Below are 21528 nucleotides of genomic sequence, written 5' to 3'. Positions count from 1 at the left end.
CTTTAATTTTGTTGTTTGATCTGATTTTAATAGCTTGCATTTAGATTCCCATTACGAATAGACCCTTGTTTACCTCAAAACTCTGAGAAGAAACTGCTATTTACCATTTTACACATGGAGTTGCTATACATTACTTTTACCCATTTTAAGAGATTTTATAAAAATCCAAGCATTTATAAATAAAATCCAGTCTTACTTTATCATAGTCCTTTAAAAAAAGCTGTTATAAATACCAGGCCTAGCTTCTTAAATGTTTCATGTTGTATTATTTCTACTAGTTATCATATACAGTGGGGCAAAAAAGTATTTAGTCAGCCAGCAATTGTGCAAGTTCTCCCACTTAAAAAGATGAGAGAAGCCTGTAATTTTCATCATAGGTACACTTCAACTATGACAGACAAAATGAGAGAAAAAAATCCAGAAAATCACATTGTAGGATTTTTTATGAATTTATTTGCAAATTATGGTGGAAAATAAGTATTGGGATCATATTTTATGATCCCAATAGTAACACACTACGCCGTCATGGATTAAAATCCTGCAGCGCACGCAAGGTCCCCCTGCTCAAGCCAGCGCATGTCCAGGCCCGTCTGAAGTTTGCCAATGACCATCTAGATGATCCAGAGGAGGAATGGGATAAGGTCATGTGGTCTGATGAGTTAAAAATAGAGCTTTTTGGTCTAAACTCCACTTGCCGTGTTTGGAGGAATAAGAAGGATGAGTACAACCCCAAGAACACCATCCCAACCGTGAAGCATGGAGGTGGAAACATCATTCTTTGGGGATGCTTTTCTGCAAAGGGGACAGGACGACTGCACTGTATTGAGGGGAGGATGGATGGGGCCATGTATCGCAAGATCTTGGCCAACAACCTCCTTCCCTCAGTAAGAGCATTGAAGATGGGTCGTGGCTGGGTCTTCCAGCATGACAACGACCCGAAACACACAGCCAGGGCAACTAAGGAGTGGCTCCGTAAGAAGCATCTCAAGGTCCTGGAGTGGCCTAGCCAGTCTCCAGACCTGAACCCAATAGAAAATCTTTGGAGGGAGCTGAAAGTCCGTATTGCCCAGCGACAGCCCCGAAACCAGAAGGATCTTTAGAAGGTCTGTATGGAGGAGTGGGCCAAAATCCCTGCTGCAGTGAGTGCAAACCTGGTCAAGAACTACAGGAAACATATGATCTCTGTAATTGCAAACAAAGGTTTCTGTACCAAATATTAGGTTCTGCTTTTCTGATGTATCAAATACTTATGTCATGCAATAAAATTCAAATTAATTACTTAAAAATCATACAATATGATTTTCTGGATTTTTGTTTTAGATTCCGTCTCTCACAGTTGAAGTGTACCTATGATAAAAATTACAGACCTCTACATGCTTTGGAAGTAGGAAAACCTGCAAAATCGGCAGTGTATCCAATACTTGTTCTCCCCACTGTATATCTCACTAGGTCAGGGTTTTTTAGGGACAAATATCCAGATATCCAGAATGTTTTAATGTGTCCATAATATTTGTGATTTCCTTAAAACAACGGTGATGATAGTATGTAGAGTGATTAACTTTACGGTCCATTGAGGTACTGAACACTGTGTTATAGTCTCCCACCTCGATGATTTGATCGTTTGTTGCCTGTAAGTTCAATACATTGGTATAAATATTTATTAAGTAGTATGGATCATCCGGATTTGGACCATATTATAGATTAATGACCGAATCAGTTAAAAGGATCCACTTTCCTAGTGAATCATTCCTGACTATTTGCACATTAGGATCAACATTTTTGTTAATATCACACCTTTCGGGTTCCTTTGTCCATCACAGAAAATGAATTGACCATCCCATTCCTTTTCCTACGCAACTTCATCTAAGGATGTAGAGTGAGTTTCCTGTAAACAGTATATATGTTATATTCCTTTTCTTCTAGCCTTGTAAAGACTGATCTCTTCTTATAATCTGCTCATCCGTTACAATTATAACTGGCTATCCTTATTTCACCCCTTACCATAACTAGATACTATTCTCAGTCTAAATTTACCATAATTAGTGCTTGTAAAGTTACTGCCATAAGAGGTACTATGACAGTCAAAAATAGAGATTTCAAATTGCAGGAGAGTTAAAATGGTTATTCCATCAAACTTCAAATTATTAGAATAGTACACAACGCAGAACAGAACAACCAGGTTGGGGGTCAGTAGCCAAAGCCCGCGAACAGGAATATTCCAAGTTCAGACAGAAGGGGGGAGTCAGATCGCTATGATCGCCAGGAACTTTACTTTTGGTGTCTATTTTTAATTGTTGCGCTACTAGTGCTGCCTGTTGATGTTAGGTAGGCAGCTACAGTAGCTGAATGATATTAACATCTTCGGGTTTTATTTCATTAAATGTATTTTATTTCATCTGGGTGCTTTCGTCACCTACTAAAACCCTGGTACCACCCGTAGCTCCCGTTCTCCTCAGTCCGAGAAAACACAGAAAGGTATGTGTTGCAGATGACTCCTTTGTAGAATTCCATAATGTGAAAGAAATAAAACACCAAGGTTAATGCTGTAGATATTGTTATAAGGGAGTGAGAGACCATTGAAACATGTAACTTTCAGAGTTTTATTGATATAGTTTACAGAGTGCTAAAAAGTATTGCTGTTGCTAGCTAGCATGCTTTTCTGTGACGCAAACGGTTAGCTGAGCTGCCGACTGATGCTAGCATTGCATTATGAGAGATGTAGTTTTAGCCCTCTAAGGTCTGAATGGGGAAAAAGACGATTTCACATTGTAGCTTGTTTGTATTACAGTGTTTTTGTAAATGACAGTATTAAAATAAAACAACTCAACACTGAAAGCACCTAGCAATGTATTGGGGATGTGAGACAGGATATGTGTTTTAACTTTCTTTATGCTCCTGTGTAGAACAACTTGTCAGATGGTGCATTGGAGACTGATGTGTTCCTGTCCTGTCTTAATACTATTGCAGGTATGGTTCTATTGTCTAAGAATTAAGATGATACATTCTTTGTATTAAGGACTGGTTATTATTTTATAGTATACATTATGGCTTTATGTATGAGTGTGATTGTGTGAGTCCGAGAAAACACAGAGGGAAAGAACAACTTGTCAGATGGTGCACTGGAGACTGATGTGTTCCTGTCCTGTCTTTTCACAATACTATTGTAGATCGACATTAAAGCCAAAACAGCCGTGGTGTCGCTCTTCATTTCTGGTTCTCCTGTGGTACATATAAAGACCGCTACAAAATGTCTGATGTTTAGAATTCAAGAAACAGGTTTTTAGCAATATTTATTTGATTCCCTTGCCTGTTTGCCAATGCCACAGATGTTAGACAATTGAGTCAAGATGTGTGTGTGTAGTAGATATGAGTAGGTTGGTGTGTGTGATATCGGATGTGATTTAGTGAGTGTACAGTGGCAAGAAAAAGTGTGTGAACCCTTTGGAATTACCTGGATTTCTGTATAAGTTGGTCATCAAATTTGATCTGATCTTCATCTAATTCACAACAATAGACAAACATATTATGCTTAAACTAGTAACACACAAATGATTGTATTTGTCTTGTCTATATTGAATACATAATTTAAACATTCACAGTGTAGGTTGGGGAAAGTATGTTAACACCTAGGCTAATGACCTCTTCAAAAGCTAATTGGAGTCAGGAGTCAGCTAACCTGGAGTCCAATCAATGAGACATGAATGGAGATGTTGGTTAGAGCTGCCTTGCCCTATAAAAAAAAAATCACAAAATGTGAGTTCGCTATTCACAAGAAGCATTGCCTGATGTGAACCATGCCTCGAACAAAAAGAGATCTCAGACGATTAAGAATTGTTGATTTGCATAAAGCTGGAAAGTGTTACACAAGTATCTCTAAAAGCCTTGATGTGCACCCGTCCCTGGTAAGACAAATAGTCTATAAATGGAGAAAGTTCAGCACTGTTGCTACTCTCCCTAGTGGCTGTCCTGCAAAGATGACTGCAAGAACACAGCGCATAATGCTCAATGAGGTTAAGAAGAATCCTAGAGTGTCAGCTAAAGACTTACAGAAATCTCTGGAACATGCTAACAGCTCTGTTGACGAGTCTACGATACTTAAAACACTAAAGAAGAATGGTGTTAATGGGAGGACACCACAGAAGCCACTGCTGTACAAAAAAATACATTGCTGCACATCTGAAGTTTATAAAAGTACACCTGGATGTTCCACAGATGAAAATACAGTTGAGTTGTTTGAAAAGAACACACAACACTATATGTGGAGAAAAATAATGCACAGCACACCAACGTCAAAACCTCATCCCAACTGTAAAGTATGTTGGAGGGAGCGTCATGGTTTGGGGCTGCTTTGCTGCCTCAGGGCCTGGACAGCTTGCTATCAGACGGGAAAATGAATTCCCAAGTTAACCTCACTAGGGTATGTGGCGTCCCACCTCGTCAACAGCCAGTGAAGCTGCAGGGCGCCAAATTCTAAACAGAAATCCCATAATTAACATTCCTCAAAACATACAAGTATTTTACACCATTTTAAAGATACACTTGTTGTAATTCCAGCCACAGCGTCCGATTTCAAAAAGGCTTTACGACGAAAGCACAAACGATTATGTTAGGTCAGAGCTAAGTCACAGAAAAACACAGCCATTTTTCCAGCCAAAGAGAGGAGTCACAAAAAGCAGAAATAGAGATAAAATGAATCACTAACCTTTGATGATCTTCATCAGATGACACTCATAGGATTTCATGTTACACAATACATGTATGTTTTGTTCGGTAAAGTTCATATTTATATCCAAAACTCTGAGTTTACATTGGCGCGTTATGTTCAGTAGTTCCAAAACATCCGGTGATTTTGCAGAGAGCCACATCAATTTACAGAAATACTCATAATAAACATTGCTAAAAGATACAACTTATGCATGGAATTTTAGATCCACTTCTCCTTAATGCAAGCGCTGTGTCAGATTTCAAAAAAGCTTTACGGAAAAAGCAAACCATGCAATAATCTGAGTACGGCGCTCAGACGACAAATCAAGCCAAAGAGATATCCACCATGTTGGAGTCAACAGAAGTCAGAAATAGCATTATAAATATTCACTTACCTTTGATGATCTTCATCAGAATGCACTCCCAGGAATCCCAGTTCCACAATAAATGTTTGTTTTGTTCGGTAATGTCCATCATTTATGTCCAAATACCCCCTTGTTGTTCGCGCGTTCAGCACACAATCCAAACTCACGACGCGCATGTAAGTCCAGCGGAAAGTACGGACGAAAAGTCAAAAAAGTTATATTACAGTCCGTAGAAACATGTCAAACGAAGTATAGAATCAATCTTTAGGATTTTTTTTTTACATAATTCTTCAACAATGTTCCAACCGGAGAATTCCTTTGTCTGTAGAATTGCAATGGAACAGAGTTTGCTCTCACGTGAACGGGTGAGACTGAGCTCGTGGCTCTCTGGCAGACCTCTGACTCATTCCCCTCTCATTCGCCCCCACTTCACAGTAGAAGCATCAAACAAGATTCTAAAGACTTGACATCTAGTGGAAGCCTTAGGAAGTGCAATATGACCCCATAGACACTGTGTATTCGATAGGCCAAGAGTTGAAAAACTACAAACCTCAGATTTCCCACTTCCTGGTTGGATTTCTTCTCAGGTTTTTGCCTGCCATTTGAGTTCTGTTACTCACAGACATCATTCAAACAGTTTTAGAAACTTCAGTGTGTTTTCTATCCAAATATACATATTTTGTTACGTTACATATTCTAGCTTTTATGGCTGAGTAGCAGGCAGTTTAATTTGGGCACAGTTTTCAGCCAAAATTACCAATACTGCCCCCTACCCTAGTGAAGTTAATCAAGACATTTTGCAGGAGAATGTTAGGCTCTGTCCACCAAATCCTCCTGACCGTTGAGCTGGTCTGATCCGCAACTACAGAAAACATTTGGTTGAGGTTATTGCTGCCAAAAGAGGGTCAACCAGTTATTAAATCCAAGGGTTCACATACTTTTTCCACCCTGCACTGTGAATGTTTACACGGTGTGTTCAATAAAGACATGAAAACGTATAATTGTTTGTGTTAGTTTAAGCAGACTGTTATGTCTATTGTTGTCACCTAGATGAAGATCAGATCACATTTTTGACCAATTTATGCAGAAATCCAGGTATTTCCAAAGGGTTCACATACTTTTTCTTGCCACTGTATAGGATGTCTGGATAATTAGTAAGACTATAATGTGTGATGTCTAAATAAATAATAACCCAGCCAATTTGCATGGCTGTGTGTGTGTCTGTGTGTGTAACATGAAGCGAGTATAGCCTTAATATTCATGATGATAATTGTAATCCATATCTTATCACCATCATAGTTGCATAATAATTCAATTAAACATGTTCATGGAAAAACACATCCCAGCATTTCCATAGCAATGGAAAATTCACATGATTAAGAAAGAGACCTTGCATTGCTGTAGAGATGGCTTCACTACATTACAAATGTTTTCCATACAATGTTTGTATTCCTCAACGTCCCTGCTCTGATATCTTCCCATTGCTTGTTGTAAACAAATAAACATGTAAACAAAGACATAAACAAAAAAACTAAAATCATAGAAAAGTTTGACAGGCAGAGAGAGAGGGAGAGAAGAGGAAAAGAGTAAGAAGAGAGACAGTTTGTGTGTGTGTCCGTATGTGTAAGCGAGTGTGTGTAATTGAGTGTGTGTGTGTCCGTATGTGTAAGCGAGTGTGTGTAATTGAGTGTGTGTGTGTCCGTATGTGTAAGCGAGTGTGTGTAATTGAGTGTGTGTGTGTCCGTATGTGTAAGCGAGTGTGTGTAATTGAGTGTGTGTGTGTCCGTATGTGTAAGCGAGTGTGTGTAATTGAGTGTGTGTGTCCATATGTGTAATTGAGTGTGTGTAATTGAGTGTGTGTAATTGAGTGTGTGTAATTGAGTGTGTGTGTCCGTATGTGTAAGCGAGTGTGTGTAATTGAGTGTGTGTGTAAGCGAGTGTGTGTGTGTGTAAGCGAGTGTGTGTGTGTGTGTGTGTGTAAGCGAGTGTGTGTGTGTGTGTAAGCGAGTGTGTGTGTGTGTGTGTGTGTGTAAGCGAGTGTGTGTGTGTGTGTGTGTGTGTGTTAGCGAGTGTGTGTGTGTGTGTGTGTGTGTGTGCGAGTGTGTGTGTGTGTGTGTGTGTAAGCGAGTGTGTGTGTGTGTGTGTGTGTAAGCGAGTGTGTGTGTGTGTGTGTAAGCGAGTGTGTGTGTGTGTGTGTGTAAGCGAGTGTGTGTGTGTGTGTAAGCGAGTGTGTGTGTGTGTGTGTGTAAGCGAGTGTGTGTGTGTGTGTGTAAGCGAGTGTGTGTGTGTGTGTGTGTAAGCGAGTGTGTGTGTGTGTGTGTAAGCGAGTGTGTGTAAGCGAGTGCGTGTGTGTGTAAGCGAGTGCGTGTGTGTGTAAGCGTGTGTGTGTAAGCGAGTGTGTGTAAGCGAGTGTGTGTAAGCGAGTGTGTGTGTGTGTGTAAGCGAGTGTGTGTGTGTGTGTGTAAGCGAGTGTGTGTGTGTGTGTGTGTAAGCGAGTGTGTGTGTGTGTAAGCGAGTGTGTGTGTGTGTGTGTAAGCGAGTGTGTGTGTGTGTGTAAGCGAGTGTGTGTGTGTGTGTGTGTGTGTAAGCGAGTGTGTGTGTGTGTGTGTGTGTGCGAGTGTGTGTGTGTGTGTGTAAGCGAGTGTGTGTGTGTGTGTGTGTGTGCGAGTGTGTGTGTGTGTGTGTAAGCGAGTGTGTGTGTGTGTGTGTGTGTGTAAGCGAGTGTGTGTGTGTGTGTGTGTAAGCGAGTGTGTGTGTGTGTGTAAGCGAGTGTGTGTGTGTGTGTGTGTAAGCGAGTGTGTGTGTGTGTGTGTGTAAGCGAGTGTGTGTGTGTGTGTGTGTAAGCGAGTGTGTGTGTGTGTAAGCGAGTGTGTGTGTGTGTGTGTAAGCGAGTGTGTGTGTGTGTGTGTGTGTAAGCGAGTGTGTGTGTGTGTGTAAGCGAGTGTGTGTGTGTGTGTAAGCGAGTGTGTGTGTGTGTGTGTGTGTAAGCGAGTGTGTGTGTGTGTGTGTGTGTGTGTGTGTAAGCGAGTGTGTGTGTGTGTGTGTGTAAGCGAGTGTGTGTGTGTGTGTGTAAGCGAGTGTGTGTGTGTAAGCGAGTGTGTGTGTGTGTGTGTAAGCGAGTGTGTGTGTGTGTGTGTGTAAGCGAGTGTGTGTGTGTGTGTGTAAGCGAGTGTGTGTGTGTGTGTAAGCGAGTGTGTGTAAGCGAGTGCGTGTGTGTGTAAGCGAGTGCGTGTGTGTGTAAGCGTGTGTGTGTAAGCGAGTGTGTGTAAGCGAGTGTGTGTAAGCGAGTGTGTGTGTGTGTGTGTGTGTGTAAGCGAGTGTGTGTGTGTGTGTGTGTGTAAGCGAGTGTGTGTGTGTGTGTGTGTGTAAGCGAGTGTGTGTGTGTGTGTGTGTGTAAGCGAGTGTGTGTGTGTGTAAGCGAGTGTGTGTGTGTGTTAGCGAGTGTGTGTGTGTGTAAGCGAGTGTGTGTGTGTGTGTGTGTAAGCGAGTGTGTGTGTGTGTGTAATCGAGTGTGTGTGTGAGCGAGTGTGTGTGTGTGTGTAAGCGAGTGTGTGTGTGTGTGTGTAAGCGAGTGTGTGTAAGCGAGTGTGTGTGTGTGTGTGTAAGCGAGTGTGTGTGTGTGTGTGTAAGCGAGTGTGTGTGTGTGTGTGTGTAAGCGAGTGTGTGTGTGTGTGTAAGCGAGTGTGTGTGTGTGTAAGCGAGTGTGTGTGTGTGTAAGCGAGTGTGTGTGTGTGTAAGCGAGTGTGTGTGTGTGTGTGTGTAAGCGAGTGTGTGAGTGTGTGTGAGCGAGTGTGTGTGTGTGTAAGCGAGTGTGTGTGTGTGTGTGTAAGCGAGTGTGTGTGTGTGTGTGTAAGCGAGTGTGTGTGTGTGTGTGTAAGCGAGTGTGTGTGTGTGTGTGTAAGCGAGTGTGTGTGTGTGTGTGTAAGAGAGTGTGTGTGTGTGTGTGTGTAAGCGAGTGTGTGTGTGTGTGTGTGTAAGCGAGTGTGTGTGTGTGTGTGTAAGCGAGTGTGTGTGTGTGTAAGCGAGTGTGTGTGTGTGTGTGTAAGCGAGTGTGTGTGTGTGTGTGTGTGTGTAAGCGAGTGTGTGTGTGTGTGTAAGCGAGTGTGTGTGTGTGTGTGTGTGTGTGTGTGTAAGCGAGTGTGTGTGTGTGTGTGTGTAAGCGAGTGTGTGTGTGTGTGTGTAAGCGAGTGTGTGTGTGTGTGTGTAAGCGAGTGTGTGTGTGTAAGCGAGTGTGTGTGTGTGTGTGTAAGCGAGTGTGTGTGTGTGTGTGTGTAAGCGAGTGTGTGTGTGTGTGTGTAAGCGAGTGTGTGTGTGTGTGTAAGCGAGTGTGTGTAAGCGAGTGCGTGTGTGTGTAAGCGAGTGCGTGTGTGTGTAAGCGTGTGTGTGTAAGCGAGTGTGTGTAAGCGAGTGTGTGTAAGCGAGTGTGTGTGTGTGTGTGTGTGTGTAAGCGAGTGTGTGTGTGTGTGTGTAAGCGAGTGTGTGTGTGTGTGTGTAAGCGAGTGTGTGTGTGTGTAAGCGAGTGTGTGTGTGTGTAAGCGAGTGTGTGTGTGTGTGTGTGTAAGCGAGTGTGTGTGTGTGTGTGTGTAAGCGAGTGTGTGTGTGAGCGAGTGTGTGTGTGTGTAAGCGAGTGTGTGTGTGTGTGTGTAAGCGAGTGTGTGTGTGTGTGTGTAAGCGAGTGTGTGTGTGTGTGTGTGTAAGCGAGTGTGTGTGTGTGTAAGCGAGTGTGTGTGTGTGTGTGTAAGCGAGTGTGTGTGTGTGTGTGTGTAAGCGAGTGTGTGTGTGTGTGTGTAAGCGAGTGTGTGTGTGTGTAAGCGAGTGTGTGTGTGTGTGTGTGTAAGCGAGTGTGTGTGTGTGTGTGTGTAAGCGAGTGTGTGTGTGTGTGTGTAAGCGAGTGTGTGTGTGTGTGTAAGCGAGTGTGTGTAAGCGAGTGCGTGTGTGTGTAAGCGAGTGCGTGTGTGTGTAAGCGTGTGCGTGTGTGTGTAAGCGTGTGTGTGTAAGCGAGTGTGTGTAAGCGAGTGTGTGTAAGCGAGTGTGTGTAAGCGAGTGTGAGTAAGCGAGTGTGTATCAACTTCATAGTGTTCAGATATTTTTTGGCCCCATTTTCTGACCATGGAGTTGTTTTGGAAGAGCTGTTCGTCTATAAAGAGTTTGTCCACAATGAGAAAGGCACGCTTACCCCTCTCCCTCTGATGCCTCTGTACAGGATACAGCCTCTTGCGACATTCGTTTATCTCTCTGGGAAATTGGTCATTGAGACAGATTTTGGTCCCTTTAAGCTCTCTTCCCCTGCTATTGATCAGCTCCTTTTGTTGGTAGCGTTCAAATTTTGGTCTTGTCGCTCTGAGCTCCAAGTCTCTGCACTCGGTGGGAAGCCACCTCGTTTACAGTCTCTAGAGCAAGTTTCAAGGTTGATTGCATGAACTCTCTGATCGCCCCCTCTGGATTATTGGATCCGTCCTCAGGAATTCCAGACAATATTAGATTTTCCTCCATGCTTCGGGTTTGTATGTCTAGTAGCAACTCCCTCATCACTCGTGTTTTCCCTGAGTAGACAATCCAGGTTGGAATTGAGGGTTTTTACCTTGGCTGTTAGTGCCTTCTCTCTTTGGAACATGAGAATTTCACTCTGACTCAACTCCAAGCTCCCCCTCAACCCTGCTACCTCCTCACAAAACGTTAAGTGTTGCATGGATTCCAGCAAGAGCCCTAGCCTCTACTTCAACGGTAAGTAAATCGTTAGGTTAGAGTTATTTTGTGAGGTAGCCGGATCTTCCCACGATGGAGTATGTTGTTCCTCCATAGCATAAAGCTGTTGGTACCTGTCGATTTCCCTCAGGATCTCCTTAGTATCCAGGTTGGCTCAGAACTTCAAGCAGTTGTTAAATGTTTTAACAATATGTCTTTCCTACAACGTGCGAAGACGTAACAGGCATTTTCCAAAACTTGTGTTAGCTTTTCTGCCTCGTCTGAGTCGGTGCCGTTTGCAGAGTCGCTGATCCCAGTCGCTGTGTAAGTAGCCTTGCATGAGCCTTGGTTTGTGCGAGCTGGAACAGCTCATAGGCTCCTGCGCCTATCTCCTGTTTCTGTAGCGAGGCAGCTTGATGTACAAGCACACCCCCTGGACAGGACGCTAGTCTATCGCAGGGCCTTACCCGCTAATATCGCTCTTTAATGCTGAGTGGCCTATGAAGTCTTTAAAAAAGAAATGGCTCCCCATATCCATGATCTGATTTTGCCTATAGCATACTTTGAAGTAAGGTAAGACACGCCTCCAACTTCCACCTGTAAAGTGGTGGTGACACACTGATAGACTGTTGCCCGCACTTGAATGGGAGGCGCCCTTTAATTACCAGTTGAGAAATAAAATAGTAACTATTTTTTTCATCATGCACCAAAACTATTTAACACGCAATTGCATTTAGAATGGAGTAAAACACATTCATTGCAGAACCAAAGGCAATCAGCTGAGGAGCTGCTGGAAATATCTAGCTCAAAATAGGGTCCCTATGCTGTGCACGTGTGATAGTTGTGTTGGATAAATAAGATACAGGATGACTAACAAAAACACACAGGCCAATTTAATTCCACTAAATAATGCAAATTAACCTGTAGCCCGATAAGCATGACAGTCAAATATATTTCCATTGACTGGTATTTCCAGCAATGAATAAGCCGGCAATTGACGGATAACGGAAACCCTGGTGTGTGTGTGTACTGGGGTGTGTGTACTAACCAGTTGGAACTCCCTGCGTCTGTCGTAGGCGTGTTGTATTCCGCTGTCGGCCCACAGGACCTGGATGGAGGGCAGGTACTTGAGAAACACGCTTGTCTCCACCTGGCCGTTCGCCATCATCGCAGACCGTGTGTCGAAAGACATCACATTGTCTCCGTGCACCTGGTTGTCAGGGGAACCCCAGGGGATGTGAAGCTTCTCTCGTGCGTCCACCAACACACGCACACCTGAAGAGGACAGATAGAGTTGATAGTGAACAACAACGACCATACACAGAAACTCTCTGATGGGGGTCGATGATATTTTGTTACGTTACAGCTTTTTTCTAAAATGGATAAAACATATATTTCCCCCCTCAGTCTACACACAATAACAAAAACAGGTTTTTAGAAATGTTTGCAAATTTATCAAGGATCTCTCTGAACTTCGCTCTGTTCATCTTTCCCCTCGATCCTGACTAGTCTCCCAGTCCCTGCGACTGAAAAACATCCCCACAGCATGATACTGCCACCACTATGCTGCAACGTAGGGATGGTTCCAGGTTTCTTCCAAACGTGACGCTTGGCATTCAGACCATCGGGTTCTTGGTCACCTCCCTTACCAAGGCCCTTCTCCCCCGATTGCTCAGTTTGGCAAGGCGGCCAGCTCTAGGAAGAGTCTTGGTGGTTCCAAACTTCTTCCATTTAGGAATGATGGAGGCCACTGTGTTCTTGGGGACCTTCAATGCTGCAGACATTTTTTGGTACCCTTCCCTAGAACTGTGCCTCGACACAATTGTGTCTCGGAGTTCTCGGACTTCATGGCTAGGTTTTTGCTTGAATAAAAAATAAATAAATGGGCAAATGTTGCACAATCCAAGTGTGGAAAGCTCTTAGAGACTTACCCAGAAAGACTCACAGCTGTAATCACTGCCAAAAGGTGCATTTACAAAGTATTGACTCAGGGGTGTAAATACTTATGTAAATGAGATATCTCTGTATTTAAATGTAAAAAAATGTGCAAACATTTCCAAAAAACATGTTTTCACTTTGTCATTATGGGGTATTGTGTGTAGATCAGTAAGAAAATTCAGGCTGTAACTCAATAAAATGTGGAATAAGTCCTGACCAGCTGTCTGGGACAGTGATGTTGTTTCTACGTGCCAATACCTGATATGTTTTAGAGGTCGACCGATTAATTGGAATAGCCGATTAATTAGGGCTGATTTCAAGTTTTCATAACAATCGGAAATCGGTAGTTTGGATGCCGATTTTGCAGTTTTCTGTTGTTGTATTTTTGTTAAAAAAAATTACACCTTTATTTAACTAGGCAAGTCAGTTAAGAACACATTCTTATTTTCAATGACGGCCTAGGAACGGTTGGTTAACTGCCTTGTTCAGGGGCAGAACGACAGATTTTTACCTTGTCAGCTCAGGGATTCAATCTTGCAACCTTACGGATAACTAGTCCAACGCTCTAACCACCTGCCTCACAAGAAGCCAAGGTAAGTTGCTAGCTAGCATTAAACTTATCTTATAAAAAACAATCAATCATAATCACTAGTTATAACTACACATGGTTGATGATATTACTAGTTTATCTAGCGTGTCCTGTGTTGCATATAATCGATGCAGTGCGCATTCGCGAAAAAGGACTGTCGTTGCTCCAACGTGTACCTAACCATAAACATCAATGCCTTTCTTAAAATCAATAGACAAGTACATATTTTTAAACCTGCAAATTTAGCTAAAAGAAATCCAGGTTAGCATGCAATATTAACCAGGTGAAATTGTGTTACTTCTCTTGCGTTCATTGCACGCAGAGTCAGGGTTTATGCAACAGTTTGGGCCGCCTGGCTTATTGCGAACTAATTTGCCAGAATTGTATGTAATTATGACATAACATTGAAGGTTGTGCAATGTAACATGAATATTTAGACTTAGGGATGCCACCCGTTAGATAAAATACGGAACGGTTCCGTATTTCACTGAAAGAATAAATGTTTTGTTTTCGAGATGATAGTTTCCGGATTCGACCATATTAATGACCTAAGGCTCGTATTTCAGTGTGTTATTATGTTATAATTAAGTCTATGATTTGATAGAGCAGTCTGACTGAGCGATGGTGGGCACCAGCATGCTCGTAAGCACTCATTCAAACAGCACTTTCGTGCATTTTTGCCAGCAGCTCAGCTGTTTATGAATTCAAGGCTATCAACTCCAGAGATTAGGCTGGTGTAACCGATGTGAAATGGCTAGCTAGTTAGCGGGGTACATGCTAATAGCGTTTCAAACGTCACTCGCTCTGAGACTTGGAGTAGTTGTTCCCCTTGCTCTGCATGGGTAACGCTGCTTCGAGGGTGGCTGTTGTCGATGTGTTCCTGGATCGAGCCCAGTGAGGAGCGAGGAGAGGGACGGAAGCTATACTGTTACACTGGCAATACTAAAGTGCCTATAAGAACATCCAATAGTCAAAGGTATATGAAATACAAATGGTAGAGAGAGAAATAGTCCTATAATTCCTATAATAACTACAACCTAAAACTTCTTACCTGGGAATATTGAAGACTCATGTTAAAAGGAACCACCAGCTTTCATATGTTCTCATGTTCTGAGCAAGGAACTTAAATGTTAGCTTTCCTACATGGCACATATTGCACTTTTACTTTCTTCTCCAACACTTTGTTTTTGCATTATTTAAACCAAATTGAACATGTTTCATTATTTATTTGAGGCTAAATTGATTTTATTGATGTATTATATTAAGTTAAAATAAGTGTTCATTCAGTATTGTTGTAATTGTCATTATTACAAATACATTTTAAAAATCGTCCGATTAATTGGTATCTGCTTTTTTTGTCCTCCAATAATCGGTATTGGCGTTGGAAAACCATAATCGGTCGACCTCTAATATGTTTATCAAGTTCAGACTCCATGTTATCAGATAAATTACAGGACTGCTTTGCTAGCACAGACTGGAATAAGTTTGGAATAAGGATTCTTCCGATGGCATTGAGGAGTACACCGCATCAGTCACTGGCTTCATCAATAAGTGCATCGATGACGTTGTCCCCACAGTGACTGTAAGTACATACCCCAACCAGAAACCATGGATTACAGGCAACATTCGCAATGAGCTATAGGGTAGAGCTACTGCTTTCAAGGAGCGGAATTATAACCTGGAAGCTTATAAGAAATCCCGCTATACCCTCCGACGAACCATCAAACAGGCAAAGCATCAATACAGGACTAAGATCGAATCGTACTACACCGGCTCTGAAGCTCGTCGGATGTGGCAGGGCTTACAAACTATTACAGACTACAAAGGGAAGCACAGCTGCGAGCTGCTCAGTGACACAAACCTACCAGATGAGCTAAATTACTTCTATGCTCGCTTTGAGGCAAGTAACACTGAAACATGCATGAGAGCACCAGCTGTTCCGGACGACTGTGTGATCACGCTCTCAGTAGCCGATGCGAGTAAGACCTTTAAACAGGTCAACATTCACAAGGCCGCAGGGCCAGACAGATTACCAGGACGTGTACTCCGAGCATGCGCTGACCAACTGGCAAGTGTCTTCACTGACCTTTTCAATCTCTCCCTGTCTGAGTCTGTAATACCAATGTTTCAAGCAGACCACCATAGTCCCTGTGCCCAAGAACACTAAGGTAACCTTATCCCAGAAACCCTAGAACCACTCCAATTTGCATACCACCCCAACAGATCCACAGATGATGCAATCTCTATTGCACTCCACACTGCCCTTTCCCACCTGGACAAAAGGAACACCTATGTGAGAATGCTGTTCATTGACTACAGCTCAGCGTTCAACACTATAGTGCCCTGAAAGCTCATCACTAAGCTAAGGACCCTGGGACTAAACACCATGCCTCTGCAACTGGATCCTGGACTTCCTGACGGGCCGCCCCAAGGTGGTAAGTGTAGGGAACAACACAGCCGCCACACTAATCCTCAACACGGTGGCCCCTCAGGGGTGCCTGCTCAGTCCCCCCCTTTACTCCCTGTTCACTCACTCCAACACCATAATCAAGTTTGCTGATGACAACAGTGGTAATACGCCTGATCACCAACCACGATGAGACAGCCTATAGGGAGGTCAGAGACCTGGCCGTGTGGTGCCAGGACAACAACCTCTCCCTCAACGTGATCAAGAAAAAGGAGATGATTGTGGACTACAGGAAAAGGAGGACCAAGCACACCCCCATTCTCATCGACGGGGCTGTAGTGGAGCAGGTTGAAAGCATCAAGTTCCTTGGTGTCCACGTCACCAACAAACTATCATGGTCCAAACACACTAAGACAGTTGTGAAAAGGGCACGACAAAGCCTATTCCCCCTCAGGAGACTGAAAAGATTTGGCATGGGTCCTCAGATCCTCAAAAGGTTCTACAGCCCCACCATTGAGATCATCCTGACTGGTTGCATCACTGCCTGGTATGGCAACTGCTCGGCCTCCAACTGCAAGGCACTACAGAGGGTAGTGCGTACTGCCCAGTACTTCACTAGGGCCAAGCTTCCTGCCATCTAGGACCTCTACACCAGGCAGTGTCAGAGGAAAGCCCTAAAAATTGTCAAAGACTCCAGCCAACGTAGTCATTGACTGTTCTCTCTACTATCGCACGACAAGCGGTACCGGAGCGCCAAGTCTAGGTCCAAAAGGCTTAACAGCTTCTACCTCCAAGCCATAAGACCCCTGAACAGCTAATCAAAGGGAAACCCAGACCCCTCTTTAGCACTGCTGCCTCTCTCTGTTTATAATCTATGCATAGTCACTTTGACTCTACCTACATGTACATATTACCTCAACTAACAGGTGCCCCCGCACATTGACTCTGTACCAGTACCCCCTGTATATAGCCTCGCTTATTTCACTACTGCTGTTTAATTATTTGTTACTTTGCTTTTCTATTTTTTTACTTAACACTTATTTTTAATTTTTTAAATTAAAACTTCATAAAGCATTGTTGGTTAAGGGCTTGTAAATAAGCATTTCACTGTAAGGTCTACCTGTTGTTTTCGGCGCATGTGACAAATAACATTTGATTTGAAAACCTGCTGTTCCTCTGCTACTCTGTCATCGCCTCTATCAGGCTCAGACTTCATGTCATCAGATAAGACCTTGTGTTCCTCTGCTACTCTGTCATCGCCTCTATCAAGCTCAGACTTCATGTCATCAGATAAGACCTTGTGTTCCTCTGCTACTCTGTCATCGCCTCTCTTTATCAAGCTCAGACTCCATGTCATCAGATAAGACCTTATGTTCCTCTGCTACTCTGTCATCGTCTCTATCAAGCTCAGACTTCATGCCATCAGATAAGACCTTGTGTTCCTCTGCTACTCTGTCATTGCCTCTATCAAGCTCAGACTCCATGTCATCAGATAAGACCTTGTGTTCCTCTGCTACTCTGTCATCGCCTCTCTTTATCAAGCTCAGACTCCATGTCATCAGATAAGACCTTGTGTTCCTCTAATACTCTGTCACCGCCTCTCTTTCAAACAGGTACATGTTTGTTTTCTGTACCTCTTCAGTGTCATTCAGTCTATTTGTTCATCCCTTGCTGCTGCTCCAATGGACTTCTTCCCTTCCTTGGCTGCTCTTTCAAGAACCTCAAGGGGGATAGACCCCTGCTTGTTTTACGTTTGTATACACAGGGCATGATGATGCCTGCTCTGTAACAATAAAAATTCACGTATGCATTAAAGTGCAAAAATACTATGTATACATTTAAAAATAAAATAAAACTATTGCACTGACTATGCACACACACAGTACATACCTTGCCACCACAACAGACGCATACACTTTTTTGCACCAAATCTCCTGCATTGACTATGCACAAACACACACCGGACTCGCACACTTACACCAACACACACGCATACTGACGACACACACACTCACAACATATATTTCTGTTACAGTCTATTATCAATCCTGTTGCCTAGTCACGTTAACTCTACCTATATGTACATAGCTTCCTCAATTACCTCGTAACGCTGTTAATCCCTGTATATAGACATGTTATTTTATTAGTTATTGTTATTCACTGTGTATTTATTCCTTGTGTCACTTTCTATTTTCTCTACATTGTTGTAAAAGGACCTGTAAGTAAGCATTTCAGGCCTTTATGGTAGTGGCCAGATGAAAGCCACGCCTCAGTAAAAAAGGAACATGTCTGCCCACTTGGAGTTTGCCAAAAGGCACCCAACGGACTCAGACCATGAGAAACACGATTCTATGGTCTGATGATACCAAGATGGAACTCTTTTGGCTGAATACCAAGCGTCACGTCTAGAAGACACCAGGCACCGCTCATAACTTGGCCAATACCCAGTGGTGTAAAGTACTTAAATTGTTTTTTGGGGTCTCTGTACTTTACTATTTATATGTTTGACAACTTTCACTTTACTACATTCCTAAAACAAATTATGTACTTTTTACTCTATACATTTTCCTGACATCCAAAATGACTTGTTATATTTTGAATGCTTAGCAGGACAAGAAAATGGTCCAATACGCACATGTATCAAGAGAACGTCCCTGGTCATCCCTACTGAGTCTGATCTGAAGGACTCCCTAAACACAAATGCTTTGTTTTTAAACGATGTCCGAGTGTTGGAGTGTGACCCTGGCTATCCGTAAAATGTTATTCAAGTATGAGAATTTAGTACTTTCCCACCGCTGCCAATATCATCCCTACGGTGAAGAATGGTGGAGGAAGCATCATGCTGAGGGGATCTTTTTGAGTGTCAGGGACTGGGAGACTACTCAGGATCGAGGGAAAGATGAACGGAGCAAAGTACAGAGAGACCCTTGATGAAAACCTGCTCCAGAGCACTAAGAACCTCAGACTGGGGCGAAGGTTCACCTTCCAACAGGACAACGACCCTAAGCACACAACCAGGACAACGCAGGAGAGGCTTTGGGACAAGTCTCTGAATGTTCTTGAGTGGCCCAGCCTGAGTGCGGACTTGAACCCGATTGAACTGCAGAGAAGAATACTCCCCAAATACAGGTGTGCCAAGGTTGTAGCATCATACCAAGTAAAACTCAAGGCTGTAATCGGTGCCAAAGGTGCTTCAACAGAGTTCTGAGGAAAGGGTCTGAATACTTATGTAAATGTGATATTTCCAAATGTTTTTATTTATTATAAATTAGTTAGTTCATACTTTACTAATTCTGAGCGCAGCTCAAGCAATTTCTCCAACTGTCAACACATTTAAATGAATAGAGGACACGCTGTTTGGGATCTGTGGGGAACGCTGTTTGGGAATTGTGCGTCCCTCACAGATGGTGGTATCAGAGCCGCTTAGCTAGGTCACAATGGGAAGCCAAAATCAGTCTCTCCAGGATTCCGCGATCACATAATTCAATGCAAAAATCAACAACTCAGTGCATATAATGCGAGACCTCGCAATTTTGACGAACCCCGTACATTTAGCGCATTACTCAAAAGCGGGTTAGTAATTTTGACCAACTACTGCACTGTTACCGTGGAAAATGGCCCAATCCAACCACGGCAACAACGTTTTCCCCCCTGGCCTGTCAACGTATTCACGTGCAAAGATGGCTCACAGGCAGTACATAGAACAGAAGTCAATCTCATTTGCCAACAGAAATAACAGCTAAAGACCGTGCAAAACAATTTCCAAATGTTTTACATGAAAGTGGGGAGAAATTGGTTTGCACTTCGTGCAACATTGTGCTGGAACACAAGAGAAAGTCGAAAATCAGCAGTCACTTGGAATCAGCAAAGCACATGAGAATGTCAGAACAGATCGCACAGCAGCGGCAGATCACCATGACTGAAGTGGTAGCAGGGAAGACTGTGACAAGCGCTGAAAGAATCAAGGTGAGCGGCGTATTACTCAAACTTTTACTCCGCTAACCTTGGCTTTAGTAGGGTGGTCGGCACTCTGCTTTCCCCAGTCTGTCTATGGAGAGCGCTGCTCAAAGCACAGAAACATTTGTCAGCTTTTCCATTTTAAAATCTCTGTAAAACGTACTGTACCACAACCAACGACTCCGCAGTGGAGCAATTGATATGGAGGAGGATAGAAAGGATGAAATGGAGGATGACATTGAGATATAGGCCTAGATGAGCTAGGCCCTCGGTCACCCCCCCCCACCTCTTATGTTCAGAAAAAGAGCTGTGTTTGTTCAAAAATAGAAACATCCGAAAAGAGAAATTTGTCTCTAATTGTTTTCATGGAAGATAAACTTGAGATATGTCTTAATTGCAGATTGGACCCCAGGTGTTTCTTTTGTCCTAGTTTAATATTTTATACTATTTACAGATTAAAGAGGAATGCGTTTTTAAAAAATATATATGTTGGAAATCTGAGCTAGCTTCCACACCTTTTTTGTTCAGAAAAAATGCTGTTCAGGTAAATAAACAAAATTGAGCACTTCAAATGTTTATAATTGTTTTTGTATTATGTATTCTGCTTAAAATCGTCCTAAAACTGAGCACATATGACTTTATTGCTTTATATGAAATGAACGTGAAAAAAACCCATCGCAAAATGTATCGAAGAATTTCTAAGAAATTCTGCTGAAAAAAATCAAGCATTTTTTTCCCGCATAAATACATATTTTTTTTAAATCACAAAATCCTGGAGGGACTGCAAAATATTGTCTCAGTCAGCGTCTGTTGGACCATGATTTACGCTTAAAGCCAAAGGGCTCTTCTCGCAGGCTGTATTTCCCTATGTGGGAGCATTCCGAACCGTGGGTCGGGATTTTTGACAGCTTTTCGGCATGTTTTGTTATTTCTGTAGAATTAAATATTGATGACTAAGTAGGCTTTTTATTTTATTTATGTTTTACAATGGGGTCAATGTGGAATACCGTTTGTTTTCCCCAATTTGTGGGCGTGGTCGAGGGGAATTTCTTCTTATGACATGAATACCGACATATACTGGAGTATAGTGGTAAAACAATGATGTCATCTGAATTCAGACATCTTTATGCGGCTTCGCCACTGAAGAGTTGACAGCAGGAAGTAGGTTAACACTTTCTAAAAGAGGCGTCCTAATGACCTTTTCACCACACAGTGTGCATCAGATTTAACTAGTTATAACATAAAATGGCCCTTTTACATTAAAAGCTGAGACACTCTCATACTAGCCGACAACAGTCATAAACACTGGCGTTCATCCACTAAACTGTGAATGTTTAATTGTAGTTCAAGCTAACGTTAAACCCCAAGCTAACTAATCTAGCTGCTAAATTCAGCGAGCAGCTCCACGCATACATATAATGTAAACTTCGCTCAAAAGTTTTTTTACCACTCAACTTTCACTAGGGCTCGAAAGAAGAGTCCAGAACGTTAACTCGTGTAGCTTTTTAGTCCCGTAGAAGTTCTCCCTAGTTACCTTTGATAACATTGCTGTAAATTGTTGCCCGGAACTCTTCACGATCTTGCTGGTCGAAGTCCTGCCCGTGGATGATCCTCATCTGTTTGAGGAAAGTGGACTTGCCGCTCTCGCCCGCGCCCAGTAAAAGTATCTTAACTAGTCGTTCCGCGTAGGTTTTGTCTCGGGAAAGACTTTTGTCAATCTCTTTAGATTTCCTCAGCTGTTCAACCTCGGTGCTGGTAAGCAGGCAAACTGGGAAGCACTGGTTTAGCACGGATCGGGTCGGCAGGAAGTCCGCCATGTTTCAACCAGCTTCATCGATACACGGGAGAGGGTTTGCTCGTTCATGTGAGGCGCGCGGAAACGC

General features: G+C 42.8%; 1 protein-coding gene across 1 annotated transcript in view; it reads right to left on the bottom strand.

Moving 5' to 3' along the window:
• LOC129821164 (guanine nucleotide-binding protein subunit alpha-13-like) overlaps positions 1–21510 on the bottom strand; it is a 36814-nt gene extending 15304 nt beyond the window's left edge. Inside the window, exons 1-2 of the mRNA XM_055878546.1 lie at positions 21180–21510; positions 11803–12029 (exon numbers count right to left, since the gene is read on the bottom strand). Of these exons, the coding sequence (XP_055734521.1) occupies positions 11803–12029; positions 21180–21462 (510 nt within the window). The 5' untranslated portion in view covers positions 21463–21510. The remainder of the gene's footprint in view (positions 1–11802; positions 12030–21179) is intronic.
• Between the last annotated feature and the right edge of the window lie 18 nt (positions 21511–21528).

Source organism: Salvelinus fontinalis, chromosome 1 (assembly GCF_029448725.1).
Source record: "Salvelinus fontinalis isolate EN_2023a chromosome 1, ASM2944872v1, whole genome shotgun sequence".
Lineage (NCBI taxonomy): Eukaryota > Metazoa > Chordata > Actinopteri > Salmoniformes > Salmonidae > Salvelinus > Salvelinus fontinalis.
Note: the sequence above shows the minus strand (reverse complement) of the source record. Positions and strands in the feature narration are given on the sequence as shown.